Here is an 18,894-nt window from a genome sequence, read left to right as displayed (position 1 = left end):
ATTAGATATAAACATAATCTCGTTAAAATCATGACCAGAGCGCACTGCACCTAACCTTCCTCTTTAGAATGAGCCTCACCCGGCCAAAAATTTGCTGAAATAAGGACAAAAAATGTCTAGGCGCAAACCCATATTTTCTACCCAAAATCTAGTAAGATTCTAGTTGCTTTCTAGTACCAATCTGAAGGTATCCTACCGCCTTAATTGGATTTACTATCTTTCTTAGTTATATTTAATAATCTTTTCTATCGAATTAATGCTCTATTAGTTTCATGATCAATCGACTACTTCACGTTGGACCATCGCAAGCAAGAACGGTCAAACTCTGTTTCATACTTTAGTTCAGCCGCGTTCTCAGAACCCTTTCATATCTTCATTTCTCTAACAGTATCATCATTATGAAACACTTTCAGATTCAGCCGAGTCTTTAATAAAAATGTTTCAAATGGCACTATACTTCAGGATAGTGTCCCTTTCGCATCGCTATATCGAACGTGTGACTCAACCGAGGGCAAGCAGGGTCAAATCTATAACGTCTAATTATTTTCCTATTCTCGTTTTTTCATTCATACGCCAAAGGGTTGCCTATTAATAAATAAACAAATGATGCGTGGAACCTCTGTATAAAAAAGGAGAAACGTATCGAAGCAGACGCACCACGGGAAAAGAGGATAAAAAATGAGTTTACCGCGCGCATTAAAGAAACGTTCACCCGACTTCTGTCGATGATGGCTCGACGAAACGAGGACTCCGACCCTAAACGAGCACGCCTAAACGAGACGCCTATCCGTCTCGGTGTCTGCTCGGTTTCACGGAAGACTTCGCTTCGGGGTTCACCGGCGAAAACCACGCGAAGTACTTCAAAGAAACCATTGAAGAATTCACTGAAGATTTCGAACTTCGCTGGCCCTCACCTAACTTGGACCGTGAAAAGTATTAGGTTGTTACATGTATAGGGTTAAAGTACGGATGATGTATGCGTGTTAATAGGCAGCCCTACACAGGGTGAGTCCGAAGAAACAGAACACCTAAATATCTCCGTTACTTTTCGTTGTACAAAAAAACTTCTTAGGACAAAGTTACACTGTTTGAAGGGCCACACGTAACGGTGTAAGTGAAAAAATTTTCGAGGTCATTTTTTATGAGATTTCAAGGTCATCGATATTTTTTTAAATCGAATGAGGTATTTTATAATACATCAATCAATGCAACTGGACATTCGGTAAAAAAAAGTACTAACCTATGTATGTCGAAAAGTTAGTACTTCAGGAGATATTTCAATTTAAATAACTCTAAAACACCATTAATGTCGAACTAAGACGTTACCCAAGTAAGTAAACGCTATCAATTTCAATTTCAATGTCAATTTTTCCACTTGAACTTCTATTTCAATATCCACTGTTCAACTTCATTTCAACTTCAATTTCAATATCAACCTTCCACTTCAATTTTTCCATTTCAACTTCAACTTCAATATCAACTCTTCAACTTCGTTTTTAATTTCAATTTTTCCATTTCAACTTTAATTTTAACTTCAATTTTAACTCTCCCATTTCAACTTCAATTTTTCAATTTCAATCGTTAATTTCAATCGTTAATTTCAAATCTTCAATTTCATTTTCAACGTCAATTTCAATATCAACCCTTCAACTTCAACTCTTCAATTTCAATTTTTCAATTTCAACGTCAATTTTTCAATTTCACAATTTCAACTCTTCAATTTACACTAGCAAGTAATCGCTACATCTTATTGTTAGTACGACAGTAATGGTGTTTTAGAGTAATATTTAAATTGAAATATCTCGTGAAGTACCTACTAAGTTTTCGACATACATGGGTTAGTACTTTTTTATAACGAATGTCCAGCTGCATCGACTGATGTATTAAAAAATACCTCATTCCACCTAAAAAATATCGATGACCTTGAAATCTTATAAAAGAATGACCTTGAAAATTTTTTCCCTTACACCGTTACATGTGGCCCTTCAAACAGTGTAACTTTGTCCTAAGAAGTTCTTTTGTACAACGAAAAGTAACGGAGATATTTAGGTGTTCTGTTTCTTCGAACACAACCTGTATATGATTGAATTTGTAATAACAAAGAATCGTAATTAACAGTAGAGTGTAGAGTTGTAGAAATACGATCGCCAACGAATCGCAAAAAGAAGATCAGATCGAAATGACCACCCGCGACAAACACGTCTGTCTCCAACGATCGGTTATCAAATGTCCGATTTTTAACAATACCATTAAAGAAATCATTTCTTAAGAATTAATTGATAAATTTCTGTCTAAACCTGCAAAAATCTCGGACATTTCAACAATTGAATACTTTAAAGAAACGATTCGAACGAAGGTTTTGGGATTCGCAGGGAGCTAAGGCTCACCAATGGGCACGTGCACGAGCATGTTGCTCCTCAGGTCGAGCGACCTGAGCCTGGCGAGGTCGCCCATCCGAGGTGGCAAGCTGGTGATCTCGTTGCAACCCGCGTCCAGCTCGGCCAACGCCGACATTCTGCCCAATTCGTCCGGCAATGATGCTAATCTATTGTGAGCGACCAGTAACGTTTGCAGCGGTAGCCTGCATATCTCCCGAGGTAGCGACGTCAATTGGTTCCGACTGCGGACAAATGTTAATCACTATCGAACTACCACGGCGCCCGCATCCTGTCTAGATGGACACCCCAAGGACTTACCTAAGATCGAGGTAGTTCAGCGACTGGAGCAACGACACCGTCTCCGGTATTATTCTTATGGCATTGTGATAGAGGTGCAGCTTCTCGAGGAACGGGAACTCGGTGACTTCCTCGGGCAGCTCGGCGAAACGGTTCTTCGACAAATCTGCAACCAAAAACAAAATGGCACGATCTGTTTAGTCACGAGCAGAACGATTTTTGGTAAGCAAGGACAAACGGGACAGAATTGCAGAAAATATAAAGTACATCGTTTTGTAAAACAGACCAGTGGTACCCAGTAGGGTAACGCTTAAATGGGCTACTGAAGTAAATCTCTAAAGAGGGCTTTTAAAGCGGCCTTCCAAGATGGGTCTCCAAAAATGCAGCAGCTTAATTTTGAAAAAGAAAATGAGCTACATAAATTCAAACAGCAATGTTTGGCACTCAGTTACTAGTCCAGTCAACGAAAAGTTGTAGAGGAAAATGGAAGGAACACAATTTTTAACTTTGGGTCTGTGTTTGGACTAGTTAGGAGGTAAACATACTAAACGTCCCCACTCCTAGGAGGTGATCGGGGTGCAGGAGTGCACGTAGAACGTCCCCTTTTTCGGTTTTTCGCTAATATCTCGGAAACTATGCGTCCTAGCCATAAGACCATTCCATACAAAATTAAAGCTGACAAAATGTGCCACAAGATTGATTGGATTCAGTTTTTCGCTATCTCGCATAGTTTCCGAGATATCCACGCTCAAAGTTCACTAATCGTGAAAAAAAACTCTTCAGCACAATTAGTGAACTTTGACCGCGGATATCTCGAAAACTATGCGAGATAGCGACAAACTGAATCGAATCAATCTTGTGGCACATTTTGTCAGCTTTAATTTTGTATAGAACGGTCTTATCGTTAGGACGCATAGTTTCCGAGATAGCGAAAAACTGAATGGAGTCAATCTTATGGCATATTTTGTCAGCTTTAATTTTGAAAACCGGAAAAGGGACCTTCTACGTGCCCCCCTGTAGCCCGCACACCTCCTAGGAGTAGGGGCTTTTAGTATGTTTACCTCCTAACTAGTCCAAACAAAGTCTCTAAGTTAAAAATTGTGTTCCTTCCATTTCCCTCTACACCCCCCTTACGAGCATTCATTGACTGGACTATACTTAATTGAATCATTTGACAGATCGTCCGATACCACGAAGGTTAACCAGGCTGATCCAGGATTAACTAATTGTAAATTGGACTCCCCAGGACGTTTCAGACACCATGATCCTGTAGGTTCCAGCAAGTATCATGTATACCCTTCTAGAGTGCTAAGGGTTGGTATGGGCAGGTTAGGAGGCTATCCAGTGTCGTCTGGTTTCCAGCGAAAGGTCGCGAAAACGGAGAACGATCGACGTCGTTCGAAGAAGGGCCGATTAATTGGGAACATTGGTAGGATTCCCGTAGCAACAGCTGTGCCCCTGGGGTGTTGGGGTGAACTCCGTATTCGCTGGGGGTTCTTATGAATGGGGTGTGAGCAACATGGCCACGTGCGTGCACAGTGCCTCGAAACCTAGGAAAAGGATAAGGGTGGCTCAGCTGCTCCCGGCTTTCGGACCTCCTTTCTGATCAATAACTACCGTCTGTGTGTTCCCGACTCCTCCGGAGAGAGAGACAGCCGGTCGGCCAACACAGTTCAATTCGACGCGACGTTTTCCTCCGTGCCAACTTTTCGAGTTCCACGCCTAACGATCGACCAAAGTTGCCTGGCCACCCTGGACGATCGTCGGACTGCAGAAGACAGTACATTCAATCCTGTTCTCCCGGCTCGTTTAATCAGAACCGGACCGAAGACACGATTTACTTCGAGATTGGACAACTTCTTATACCAGAAGCAAAGTCGACGTGTGAACACGTCAGCTACCCGCGATTTTACACGGAGTCGCAAATGGGCTTTCAAAATGAGCCTCCAAAAATGCTACTCAACTTTGAAAAGGAACAGGATAAATCTAATGAGACAGCGACGTTTGATATTCAATTTATCAATTAATACATTGGACGTATTATCTGACATTGCGAATAAGCTTCCGAAATGGGTCCCCAAAAATGCAAGTCAACTTTGAAAAGGAACAGCATAAATCTAATGAAGCAGCCACGTTTGATATTGAATTTATCCATTGATACATTGGACGTATTATCTGACATTGCGAATAAGCTTTCAAAATGAGCCTCCAAAAATGCAACTCAACTTTGAAAAGGAACAGGATAAATCTAATAAGACAGCGACGTTTGATATTCAATTTATCAATTAATACATTGGTCTTACTATCTGACATTGCGAATAAGTTTCCGAAATGGGTCTCCAAAAATGCAACTCAACTTTGAAAAGGAACAGGATAAATCTAATAAGACAGCGACGTTTGATATTCAATTTATCAATTAATACATTGGTCTTATTATCTGACATTGCGAATAAGTTTCCGAAATGGGTCTCCAAAAATGCAAGTCAACTTTGAAAGGGAACAGCATAAATCTAATGAAGCAGCCACGTTTGATATTGAATTTATCCATTGATACATTGGACGTATTATCTGACATTGCGAATAAGCTTTCAAAATGAGCCTCCAAAAATGCAACTCAACTTTGAAAGGGAACAGCATAAATCTAATGAAACAGCCACGTTTGATATTGAATTTATCCATTGATACATTGGACATATCATCTGACGTCGCGATTGGGCTTCCAAATTGGGCGTCCAAAATAAAATTTCAAAATGAGATCATACAATGATCTCTTCAAGATACGAATAAATAATTACAATCAAAGTGTGATGATATCGGCGCACAGGTTCGATCAAAGATAAACTACAAGTAAATACTGCTCTTGTTAAAGGTCCATATCAGGACGAAACGTTGAGTTTTTAATTATTTGCAAAATTGTTTGTAGTTTATCTTTGATCGAACCTGTGCGCCGATATCATCACACTTTGATTATCAAAAATACGATCGATAAACATTAAATTTTAAATAATTACAATAGTCGGCAAAAATCAATCTGTACAATGAATTACTTAGCTGAATATATGTGGGTTACAACAATAAGGGATACAATAAACTGTCGTTTGAATTGTACAAACGCAAGAGCGTCACGAGTGTATCTGAAATTGGTACTATAGCGTGGTAATGGCATCGTAAATGGTAAACACCGATGATTCGAGGAAATTAAGAGGGCTTAACCCTCGGAAATTGTGTCCCACCTGCGTATCTAATTTACGCGATCGGAAGTAGGAAATTCGGCAATCGATCAACGATATACCTGGCTTCTGGAATGAGTATCCGCGTAGCCACCCCTGCGTCCAACGATCCCACGGTTTTATCCTACGCCGAGGATATTTTCTGTAGATCGGGAAATAGCTGTGTTTCCCTTGTGCACACGCCTACGTTCTAAATGGGGACGACTCCATGGGGTGGAAACGAGGAACTCATGGAACCATTGGAACACGGTCGGTCGCGTAATCGTCAAGCAAAGGGCGTCGGCCCGTTCAGGCTCGGCCGATGAAGACGCGAATAGCACCCCTGCTACGTTCTTGCACCGCGGCTACAATATTTTCTGTCGCTGAAAACTCTGCTTATCAACTCTGCTTCATTCGTTCGACAGCTGGAACACCGCATGGCCCGCAAAAATCCTTCGAATTCAACAACAACAAGGTACATGATTTTATTTTTATCGGTTTTACCTGTGCCTACTTCACAGTAATATCTACCATAAGGATTTGTTCATGACAGAGCATGATGGTACATCTAGAACAACTGTGATATTGTTTTTATAAATAAGACACAGTCTTGATAATATTACCGAAGACAATTTGTTGGTATCCCTGCTGTGCTATCGCTGCTGAACGATTCATTAAATATTTCTCAATGGATATTAACGCGATCGATAACTAGTCCACATCGGCGAACCCAGTTTCGATTCCCAAGAATAGCGTCTTTCAACCAGAAACGGTTCAGGAAAGTTAATCTGCAAACGTCAAGCGACGTATTGATCCCGACATACATATGTTTCCTGTTTCCCCGATCGATATCCAACAAGGCCGACATAAAACCTGCTGAAGGATGATCACAAGTCACGATCCTCGGTTGATCCGTCGCGTCGCGTCGTTGGGACCCCATAACGGGTCATTCAGAGTAGATGGAGATCGCTGGAAGACGCAGATTAGATCGTAGACGAGCATGCACAGTTTCCAGGCTCGTCGTTAAGCATTTTATCGTTGATGGCCGCAACTGGAGCAGAATCGAGTCAATTCCGGCCGCTTGGATCTCCGTTAACGAAGTTCCCGGTTCATTATCGATCATTAGTTCGTAACGTGGCCGCTCCGTCCCGAATGATTTTATTTTCCACGAGGAGTGTTCGACGAGAGAGGGTGCGGTGTTCCATGGGACACCTTGCGCGCACCCCCTCGACGATATTTGCTATGGGGGCGTTATCGATCGGCCAACCCTCTGTTTCCACGGTTTCACGACGGCCCTTATGCCAGCTCTTATATGGCCCCATGCCTCGCGAACGCTAACTTAACGTCGTTACAGTTTTCTCGACGCTGTTTCGCATTGTACACGGTCGTTCGTATCGCAGGACAGCAATAATCTGGCCGATTTCCCTCGCGAAAACCACCGCGAACGGTAGCAAAATCGAGCAGCAGATGGCAATTATGGTACGACCACCATTTTCCGCTACTCCGTCGTGTGACTGTTCACCCTAGAATTAGCGACAGAGCCAATTTTTGCGCTTGGCCGTTGACCCTGGCTTATGGCAACAGACGTTTCGTGACACGACACGCCCCGGGAACTCGACCGAATGCTATACATATATGCTGGCAGATTTCTGGAAAAAGAATGATATAACGAAAAGTCGTCGGGAATGTTCGCGTGTTCGGTGGACGTTCTTATCACGAGAATGTTTCGAGAGGTTGTCTCAACATAGTCGTGCAGCTGAATTATTTCTGCTGTGATGGACAGCGAGAGCTCGTTGATGTTCCTTATTCATAGCTGTGGGAATAATTTAGGTGTTAGATGAGAGACATCTTGTAGAAAGGTGTTCTTTCTCAAAATAATACTCCTGTTTAATTTTTAATGGTTTTGAAGGACTTAAAAATGAAGATAGGTCATGTCGAAATAGCAATGGGTATCACTGGTCCCGATGAGACGCTCCTGGTAACCCTCTATTGTTAGAGGACTTTACTATACTTTAACTCTTTCACTCATGGATCGAGTGATTATTGTTTTAAGCATGTTGCCACAGCTAATTACCTTTAAGGATGGTTGAGTAATCAATCTGTTAGTGAAAGGATACTGCGACTTTCAGTTTCTGCTTGATTGCTTTACCTACCAGAAGCCAATTAATAGGATTCGTAATAATCAGACAGCCGATCTTTACGATGGAAATTCTCTGCACTGATTGCAAGAGACAGGAGCCACCAATACGGATCTACCTTTACGCTGAATTTGATACTCTATGGATTCGCGAGATACGAACTGAATTCGGTTCAACGAATTCGGAGTGCAAAACCTGTACAACAATAAATCCGAAGAAGTGAATGTCAAAGACTAGAAAAGAACGGTTCGCAGAGTATTTCACAGCGGAAACCACTAACCATTGAGCATCCTCAACGTCCTAATCGCGGTAACATTTCCGGAGTCTACTCTCGCACGTACTCGAGCGTGACACTGCGCAAACAGATTTCCGCGGCACGATATTCCCCGCACGCGCGCAAAATATTAGCGTAAAAGGAGCATTTTGCACGTCGCTCGTGTCGAACGCCCCGCCGCGCCGCGCCTGTTCGTTAAAATTAGTCGTATTATCAGGGAAACGTGACACAGACGACGGACCACGCCCATACACTCGCGATATCGCGTAACCACCAAATTCGCGTAGCTTCGCGCGAACGTTCGCGTGCAATGTGTGTGCGCCGTGTATCGATCCGCCATTACCGGACCTCGACCTTGGTCCTTGGAACTGGCCGGTGCATCGACCCCCTACTGGAACACCCTGTATATACCGCGACCGACTGCGATTTTTAGTGGCCGCGTGCACAACGGGCCACGTTCACCGTTACCGCCGGAAGTTTGATCGCGTTTTTGCATGCGAAACCAACGGACGGCGATCTGACCTCCTCGCAATAACAAACCCGAGGTTTCTGTACACTTTTTTACTAGATTATTTTTCTGGATTCTCAACTTGCTATTTTGCCGTTCTGGATATCAGGTGTACACATTAATTCGTAACCAAATCTTCTCTCTCTCTCCATCCATCAAATTATAAATTATTGCTGAATCTTCAAAATGATACCAATGTATTTGTAGAAAGGGGATGGAGATCATTTTTAAAATGTAATTCGTGTGTAAGTGATCAACAAATTCATGGAGAAAGAGCTACAAATTAATTCGTGCACCTAATATTTTGAACAAATGTACGATTTCTTCAGTCAAACAGATTACAATAAAACCCTATTATAAGACAACGCAGACTACTTTAATGCTCGGTGAGTTGAGGTCCATTTTGGATCCAAGAGTTTATCGAGATTCTCCAAAAATCCGGCATTCTCGTGAATAAGAAAATCTGTCGTTTGGACGAAGCGGAAGTCTGTAAAAATGGGATTGGTTCCGGCGTGTTTCGCCGATGAAGACATTACTCGGATGGTTCCAAGGCCGCGATGACCGTCGTAGAGAAGAATTCGTGTCGTTTTTTCGACGTGCGTTGGCATCATCGATCAGAGCTGGGACGGCATCGCTGCACCTTGCGCCAGGTAATTGACTTTCACCGTCGTTCTCGCGCGCCGGGACGCGACGGTCGGATAACGACGGTGAAAAACGGGAGACTAAAAAGTGTGGAGAAGGGAAAAATGGGAGATGAGAGAAGAAGTTCTGGCAGAGCCCTCGTCCTTGAACCGTCGCCATTGCTGTGTCATTGGCGAGGCGATGGCGCGTCGAAGACTGACAGAGAGAAAAGCGCGGTGCAGGAACGACGACGGAGGCACGGGGAACGAGACGGGAATAAGGAAAAGCAAGGAGAGAAGGAACGCAAGATAGAGAGAGAGAGAGAACGAGCGACTCTACGCCGCTTTTGTCAGAGACCGCCACCACTTCCGGCGACGAGGACGCGAGCCCGGACGAGACTCGCATACTCGATTGAACCCGATGGACGGGACCAGAGTCGCAAGGAACGAAAAGTCGTCGAACGGGCTTCGTCTATTGCCTATCGACGCGGACGATGCGAAACTACGACGTGTCTCCGACTGCACGCATCGATTTCTATGGAGGAACATTCTGAAAATCTTTGGAACGAGTCACGTGGAGCGTTGGTGAAAGATTATCTTGCTGGAACTTGAATCAAGGAATTCTAGATGTTGGCACGCTGTGTGAATTATTGTCGGTGATTTTCATGTAATTTCAAATGGAACGAACTTCAGACTTAGTCAGAGCTCTGTATAGGGTACTAAATTGGCTCTGTTCGAAGCTGGGGCCACGAAGCCACGCCTATCTATAGCGTTTTGTACAGAGAAGAGAGATAAATAGTCTTTTGTCGGGAACTTGATGAATTTTAACCGGGTTCAGGTCCGGCTAGGTTACTGTGGATCAGTCATGAATATAGATTACTCTGCGAAGCACTGTTCCGGCGCTATCGAAGCTGTGAGCCTAGAAGCCACGCTTACTTCACACGTTCTACATAGAAACGATTAGACGAGCAATCATTTACGAGAGCTTTAACAAGACATGGACAACCTTAGCTTCTCTCAAATCCTTCCAGATCATTCATATGTATAAACAACCCTGTAGATCATTGCGCTAGCTCGTTTCAAGTCGAGAGCAGCGGTGCCACGCCTACTCAGGCCACTCCACAAAGACCAAGATAATTGCTGCCTAAATTATTTTGGTCTGCATCAAGATAATTTAGAGTTTTCCTTCTCCATCATGACGTGCCCCGAGACATTTCTATCGAAGCTAAGAGCCACGAAGCCACGCCTACTTCACACGTTCTACATAGAAACGTTTAGACGAGAAATCTTTTACGAGGACTTTGACAAGACATGAGCTACATTGACTTTTCCCCAATCACTCCAGATCGTTCGTATGTATAAATAACCCTGTAGAACACTGCCCTAGCTCGTTTTAAGTCAAGAGCAGCGCTGCCACACCTACTTAGGCCACTCCACAAAGGCCAAGATAATTTCTGCCTAGAGTTCTCCTTCTCTACCATGACTTACCCTGAGGTATTGCCCCCGGGGGCAATCCACGTTCACGATATTAAACCGGGAGCCTGTGTCGGTCGTTTCTGCACGTGACAGGGCATCTGGAACTCGATGATTCGGCCGACGGCGCTTGTGATTCGGACGCTAAGGGAAACGGCCAAGCGAGAACGTGGAATAAAGAAGGTGGTATCGCGCAGCCGGTTTCCATAGTCCTCAGCCGTCTGTCCGAGCCGAGCAATGCGTGTCCCGAACAGTGCATCGTATTGTGCGTGGTGCGTGTTCGAGCGTGCCGGTACGCGTGCACGCCTCCGTGTAGAACCGCGACTGTGTAGAATCATGCTCCGCGAACAAAGGACAAAGCTTTTTTCCACGACAATTTCATTTTCCGCTGCATTCATGACCGGACAATTAACGACAACGACGACCTGTCCGGCACTTCACCCATAGGCCCGTTTTGGGATGGACACCCAGACTTCGTTTGTACCTCCCACTCGGGTAGGGAAAGGGTGCAACCCTCTATCGAGCTGACTGAGTCATAAAACTTGCTCGTTATCGTCTGTTCCGTAATCGGTTCGATTGTATACGGTACATAGAGCTGGAGATTGCTCTGTTGGGCATTATCTTGGCTCTCAAGAGCTGATAAGCGACGCCCACTTAGGGCTTAACCCTTGTGCACTGCTGTGGGGATTAGAACATTTATTTGTCGAGGATTGAATCGGATTTTCAGACAATTTGAAGTGAGTTGATGTTCTTCTTTTATACAATGTTACTTGTTTGCGAAGCATTGCCCCTGGGGGCAATTCGTGAGCTCATTGTCCACGCCTGATCCAACAAAATCCGGAAATCTCGCCTCAATCTAATCTCTTCATGCAAGAATTAGCTATTCATCCAAGGATCATTGCTCTTGGATATTTATCTAAAGATCTTTGCTCTTCATCTAAATATCTCTGCTCTTGGGTATTACGCTCTTGCTCCGCAAACAGGATCTGGAGAGAACCACTTAGCATTACTCAGCCGTTCCTCCATACCGTCACGACCCCTCCACCTCTTACCATCGCGTATGTCCCCCACCTCTCCAACTCGCTCCAACCACATCGCGTCTCCAGCCAATTAGGACTTTGAAAAACTATCCTCCACTGCTCCCGAGCGTCTCGCAGCGTCCTCTGGAGTAAGATAAATTCTCATCGAGGCGGAAATACTCCAGTTCGGAACAGTATCGTCGCGAGAGGCTTGGTGGCTCGTAGCCATGGAATTAGGCCACAGAGCTCTGGGACTAGATGATGGAACTTGGCCGGCGGGGTCCTATGGAATTACGAGTGGCTGGTTTAATAAGGGTTTCCCGAGTCAATTATTCGGCAGGCAATTACTCGTTCTCGCGATACCGTAGCGAGAGGAAAGCGTAGAAACTCGTTTCGTTGGGGAAAGGGATTCAGCCTGCCCTTTTCGCGGTCGCTGGAGGCGGCACGGCAATTATCATAGGCTCATGCCACGAAGGCGCAGCATCGGTCCGTTTTTCTCGAAACCGCGAAAAACCTAGCAGCAGAGCCCGAGCTGCTCCTCTCGAGGGTCTCCCCCGTTCTTCTCGTTTACCGAGCCTCCTCGTTTCCATCGAAACGAGCGCGAACCACGTTTCCAGGCGGCGCGGCTCCACCTAAATCCTTGACCTAAAAACTAATGCCCGCGGTGCGCGCTGGAAAAAGAGAACCGTGTGCGGTCTGGGACGCGGAGAGCTCGTCGAAAGGTGCACGGGGTGGAATGAGACCGTCTGGCAACGGGAACGAGCTCGATAACGAGCCGAAAGATCGCGTTACACCGCGAACCCCGTGGCTTTTTCGTCCACGAGATCGAATCGCACGATCTCTTCACGCCGCAAAGTGTTTCAGGACTCGAATCGGAACGGTTCCCCTTGGCGCCGCGAGCTCTGAGGCCACCGCCATTTTGTTGCGCGGTTAGGCTTGCGAACTGTCGCTCGAAACACAGCTGAATTTCATTCGGTTTAGAAATATTCTTAACGGCGCGGCGTTCCGTCCCTTACAATTAGTATAGGGTAACTGTACCGATTACTGCGGTATCATGCTTCGGTTGTACTTTTTTTAATATTATTACTAATTTATCATGAAATGAATATAATAATTTTATGGAAGAATGATGTGTTCTGAATACAAAAAAATTGGAAGCCCCCAAAACCCAATACAAGATAGAAAATATTAAAAAATGTAATCGATATCACTTTTACGTATTTCTGCGACCGAAAAAGTGCCATGTATGTACTATTAATTACTGCGTACCAATAACTACGGATTAGAATTCAAAATGTACGAGCGTACGGGAACAAACTACGTATCTAGGCATTAGTTTAAATAAATCCTGAGTACAGTAACAAATAATTTTTTCATTTATTACATTTTAAATGAATAAATCTTTTATTAATCGCACAGTCCTTTGTCTTTCTTAATTCTACTTGCTTTCTGTTTCTTAAAATCTTCATTCTTTCATTGTTTCTTAAGTTTTCAAGTTAATGACGTGCTAACATGAACATTTTTTCCATTTGTGTTCAGGATTTCGCTCATATTGACCGCAGTGACAACATACATTCGTCAACCGGACGACGCGACGCACAGTGCGTTGTCATGGGACAAAAAAAAAAAATAAACTTCCGTGTTATTATACTAAACTTATACTAAAATAAGAAGTGAGATTGGAAATAATAAACAATCGTTCACAATGCCCTGTCACGTCGCGTGCGTGCCAAAAATTTCAGTTGAAATTCATCATCTAAGCGTGCTAATTTTGTAATATTTTGTAAAATTTTGTATTATTTGAAATGTAACGTGTTTTTGAGGGTAAGTACTTCTAATTTTTACCCAGTTTTGATTCTCATATTCACTTTTTTGGAATGGACTTAGTAGCAGAAATTGCAACGCTTTTTGTAACTTTAATGAAGGTTTAAAAATATACTCCTCAAAACTCCTCCATGATTTTTATTGGAAAATATCCATACATGTATCCTGCAAAGGATTACACTAGAATTAGCTTTAAACAATTTTTTCAGATTTTTTTTGTTTTCATTTGTTTTGTTTTTAGTATTATTATTATTTATTATTACTTTATATTATTTATTGTATAAATATATATAACGTACGAAAATAACCACATTACTGAACAGTCGATTTTGACTTTTGTCTCACTCGTACTAATACATATGTATAATCAATACATACTACCATAGACGGCCCGTCAAATTTAGATACTTATATCTTGGCAACAGTTTATGCAAAAATAATGTTTTTGTAGTGTTTTGAAAATGTCTTAACCTCACCTATTAGAATACATAATCAAAGATATACATTACCGTATGAAATTTTAAAAATGACCTTCATAGAGCTTCTCAAGGTTACAACAATATCAAACAAATACACAATCATCACACACACATATACTCTTCCCTATACCCCCTATAACTTTTATTTGAAACATTGTTTTATACCCCTTATAATTTTTAAGATATGGAATTTTGTCCAAAAAACGGGCATTTCGACGCACTGTGCGACGTTCCAACAGGTTTCTTGACCGTTTCTACGCTCTATGGAATCCTCTTCTGCGAGGATTTTACGTGCGATTAAAAACCGCCGGGCCACGAACGTTCCGCACCATGCCGCGACCGGGCGCGGAGCGGCGGCTGGAGGAAAAGCGTCATCGATTCATCGACGATGACATCGAACAAAAGGCATGTTGCCGCGTCAGGAGTATGTCCTTCGGTCTAGTCTCCCGGGACACGGACCCTACGTTCTCGGCTTTGTCTCGCGGTTACGCAGCGTGGCTCGGAACAAAGGGACTCCCCGATCCCTAGCCTGGCCATTCGCGGCCATCGCGAAACCGCGCGCGGAAATTTATTTCGGTGCAAACCCTACATTCGCTAAAAGCATCCACGGTGCAGCCCGAACACGCGCAGCAGAAACTTAGTGTAATCGGTTGTCATTCCCTAGTCTTCCCTAGTTCCCAATGCAGTCCCTTATGGCGCACTATGACGCAACTAAATGGCGATGGCGACGGAGGAAATGTTTTCGAACGCGTCACTATAGAGTATACAAAAGTCGCGTTTAGGGTAGCGTTAACGCGACAAATTAGAAAATTGACATTGTACCACAGATGATTAGCGAACGCTAATTTGTCAAGCAGACAGAAAAGCGACATAAAAGAAACAACACAAGGACTCCCGAGACTAATTGAACCCCGGTTAACGAGCGTCATAAAAACTGGTCCGTCGTAGATTTATTTCCACGCGAATTATTTGCGCGAGTCTCGCCCCGGTATCGCCTAATTGAAGCCGCGTGGGTACAGATTCGGTTAGCCTTAATCGCGCAGCGGCCTACTAATTACACTGCGTCGCGGCTCCCTGCATCGAACGTCATCTTCCTGGAACGAGAACGAGGTGATAAGGGACATCCCGGTGATGCAGAAATTTTCACTGCGAAAATCAATCTCGTTTCCATTCCTGTCCTCAAATTCAATCCTATCTGTGACGGCCTAGGGTTGGTTCACAATGAACCTGCGCTGCATTCAATACCGGGGGATGTTTCCTTGCTATTGATGCAAACAATTCTTATTTTGCAGGAAGATCCGCAATCTATTAATAATTCAAAATATTTGAAGAACACCAGCACCATGGCAGAAAAATATCAAGCACATTAGCAAAATCCCGGATTCGGGGATAGTCCAGTTATTGAAAGCTCGTAAGGGGGGTGTAGAGGGAAATGGAAGGAACACGATTTTTAACTTTGGGACTTTGTTTGGACTAGTTAGGAAGTAAACATACTAAAAGTCCCTACTCCTAGGAGGTGAGCGGTGTCCAGGGGGGCACGTAGAACGTCCCCTTTTTCGGGTTTCCGCTTATATCTCGGAAACTATGCGTCCTAGCGATAAGACCATTCTACACAAAATTAAAACTGACAAAGTGTGCCACAAGAGTGATCCGATTCAGTTTTTCGCTATTTCGCATAGTTTCCGAGATATCCGCGCTCAAAGTTCACTAATTGTGAAAAAGAAATTTTTGCCTCACGTTTTTTTCCTTATTTGACTAGCTAACTCTTCAGCACAATTAGTGAACTTTGAGCGCGGATATCTCGGAAACTATGCGAGATAGCGAAAAACTGAATGCAGTCAATCTTATGACACATTTTGTCACCTTTAATTTTGTATGGGATGGTGTTATCGCTAGGACGCATAATTTCCGACATATAAGCGGAAAACCGAAAAGGGGGACCTTCTACGTGCATTTGAAGTTGAAATTGAAAAAGTGATTTTGACAATGAAAAATTGAAGTTGAAATTGAAGTTAAAATTGAAAACGTGAAGTTGAAATTGAAATTAAAGTTGAAAATGAAGTTTTGAAATTGAAGATAAAATCGAAAAATTGAGGTTAAAATTGAAAAATTGAAGTTGAACTTGAAAAACTGAAGGCGAAATTGAAAAATTGATGTTGAAACTGAAAAATTGAAGTTGAAATTAAAAAATTGAAGTTGAAATTGAAAAATTGATGTGGAATTGAAGTTGAAATTGAGGAATTGATGTTGGAAACTGAAAAATGGAAGTGGAAATTGAAAGTGAAGTGGAATTTGAAAAATTGATGTTGAAATTGAGGAATTGATGTTGAAAACTGAAAAATGGGAGTGGAAACTGAAAAAGTGAAGTTGAAATTGAAAAATTGATGTTCAAACTGATAATTGATGTTGAAATTGAAAAATTGATGTGGAATTGAAGTTGAAATTGAGGAATTGATGTTGAAAACTGAAAAATGGAAGTGGAAATTGAAAGTGAAGTGGAATTTGAAAAATGGGTGTTGTAATTGAAGTTAAAATTGAGAAATTGATGTTGAAACTGAAAAATGGGAGTGGAAACTGAAAAACCTGAAGTTGAAATTGAAATTCAAGTTGAAATTGAAGCAAAAACACCAACTCGAACAAATAATACCAAAGTGAACATTGAGCGAAACTGAATCGAATCAATCTTGTGGCACATTTTGTCAGCTTTAATTTTGTATGGAATGGTCTTATCGCGGGGCACATAGTTTCCGAGATATAAGCGAAGAACCGAAAAATGGGACCGTCTACGTGCCCCCCTGCACCACGCTCACCTTCTAGGAGTGAGGACTTTTATTATGTTTACCTCTCCTAACTAGTCCAAACAAAGACCCAAAGTTAAAAATTGTGTTCCTTCCATTTCCCTCTACAACTGTTCGTTGACTGGACTAGGACCATAAAGTGGGAAACAGCGTAACACGGACGCCACTGAGATCCATCGCAGCTATCACAGGATTCATGCAGGAAAACGTTCCCGATCAAGCGTGCAGGAAAAGTGGCTTTGATGTTTCTTTGTGCGTCAGTTTTCGTGCGGTTAGAGTAAGTGCTCGTTGGATACCCGGTTCTGCAACTACTTCCCTACGGCTCTGCCCTCTTTCCCAGCAAGTATAGAGGTAGGCAAGCCAATGCATTAGCGAAATCGAAAAGATTAAAGAGCCCCGGAGTTGCAAAAAACACGATGGAAACGAAAGGATCACGGGCGCGATTCGAAAAAAACTCGCGATTAGGGTGGCACGGCTTGTCAGAGGGGGTTGAAAGCACTATGATCGTTTCGATCCAAAGGATTCTTGGGTGGCACGCGAGCAAAGCGGGGAAACTCGCGCGACTGTCTGGCCGTTTCGCCAACAAAGCGTGCTGGAGGAATAAAAAATTCCACTTGTCCAGGGCGCAGACATAAAGTGTCGTGCGAGAGCTGTGCAAATGCTGGCGGCATGGCGCGGAGAGCACGGAGAAAAATATTTTCTCTCGGTGGATTGCCAGCGTGCCTATACTTTCGCCAAGAAGACGGATCCGTGAATGATCCGCGAAGACAATGCCGGTCGCGAATGCCCTAACGAGAAACGGGACTCGCAGGAGAAAAATTCGAGGCGTGCCGTTTTCATCAAGCGACCAGCCAGTGGGTGGATTTCATCACTGATTCTACAAACGTGCAGCGGACTGTTGTTTGTCGGGTTTGTTGATAGAGTAGCGTCGAAGAGAAACATACAATTCTCACTGTTAAGGCAAGAATCCTAAGTTTTCAGTAATTTCTTTCTTAGCATCGAGCCACTGCCATTTTTTTAGTGGACCGATCTGCAACCTACATGTAGCACATAGTAGCAAGCACAATTAGATGGTTTCTTAACTCATGCAACCAATTTAGCTCCCCAGGTGTAAAAGTCCCAGTGTCGAAGATCCAGGTAGCAAGTGAGCATCTGGTAAAAACACAAGCGGCCCATCCTCATCCTACAGTTGGGGAGGACCCAAAAGGGCAGTCGGTAAACCTAGGCGAGCGAGCAGTTAGTCTCAAGAAGTCAGACCAGTAAAAAGCTTTAGACACTAGAGTGATACACACGGTACATTCAAGCTAGCACAGCTCACAGTCCATATCAGTGACGATCCTCCGATTATAGACAGCGCCAAGTGCAATATTTGAAAGGGCTCTACTAAACATCAGCCCAGTTCTTAACACTCACTGTGAGGCTTCCGAGTATAAGTCATAGTGAATTTATTTGAATTTCATTCTCTAATGAGGGTTGAAGACACACTTGGCCAGGTCACAGTGATCCAGTTAGCTTCAACAAGAGGTCGAAGGCACACCGATGGTCGTATGCAGTTCTCGAGGACGATCTAGAAAACGATGGACGAGTGCGCCAGGGTATTTGTGAAACACCACTCAATCATTTCGAACGGATGTAACGGCTGACTTATCGCACAACGATCCAAGAATAACTTAATTACATTCGTTCGCTGAGTGTAACGCCGCGCCGCCATCGTCGTCGTCGTCGTCATCGTCGCCTCGAACGAACGAAACCACCGCGCACGGACCAAAACAGTATCTACGGGCGCATTACCTGGAACGATAATTAGCCACTGCTGTGCCTTCCGACCGCTCGTCTCGACTACCAATAGACGCGGAATCGTGTTACTGGCTTTCATG

General features: G+C 43.4%; 1 protein-coding gene across 1 annotated transcript in view; it reads right to left on the bottom strand.

Moving 5' to 3' along the window:
- Lrch (Leucine-rich-repeats and calponin homology domain protein) overlaps nt 1–18,894 on the bottom strand; it is a 36,006-nt gene that overhangs the window by 429 nt on the left and 16,683 nt on the right. Inside the window, exons 2-3 of the mRNA XM_076424444.1 lie at nt 2,697–2,841; nt 1–2,620 (exon numbers count right to left, since the gene is read on the bottom strand). The exon at nt 1–2,620 is cut by the window's left edge and continues 429 nt beyond it. Coding sequence (XP_076280559.1) covers nt 2,377–2,620; nt 2,697–2,841 — 389 coding nt within the window. The 3' untranslated portion in view covers nt 1–2,376. The remainder of the gene's footprint in view (nt 2,621–2,696; nt 2,842–18,894) is intronic.

The sequence above is a fragment of the Lasioglossum baleicum genome, chromosome 5 (assembly GCF_051020765.1).
Source record: "Lasioglossum baleicum chromosome 5, iyLasBale1, whole genome shotgun sequence".
Taxonomy (NCBI): Eukaryota; Metazoa; Arthropoda; class Insecta; order Hymenoptera; family Halictidae; genus Lasioglossum; species Lasioglossum baleicum.
This window is presented reverse-complemented; position numbering and strand designations above follow the sequence as displayed.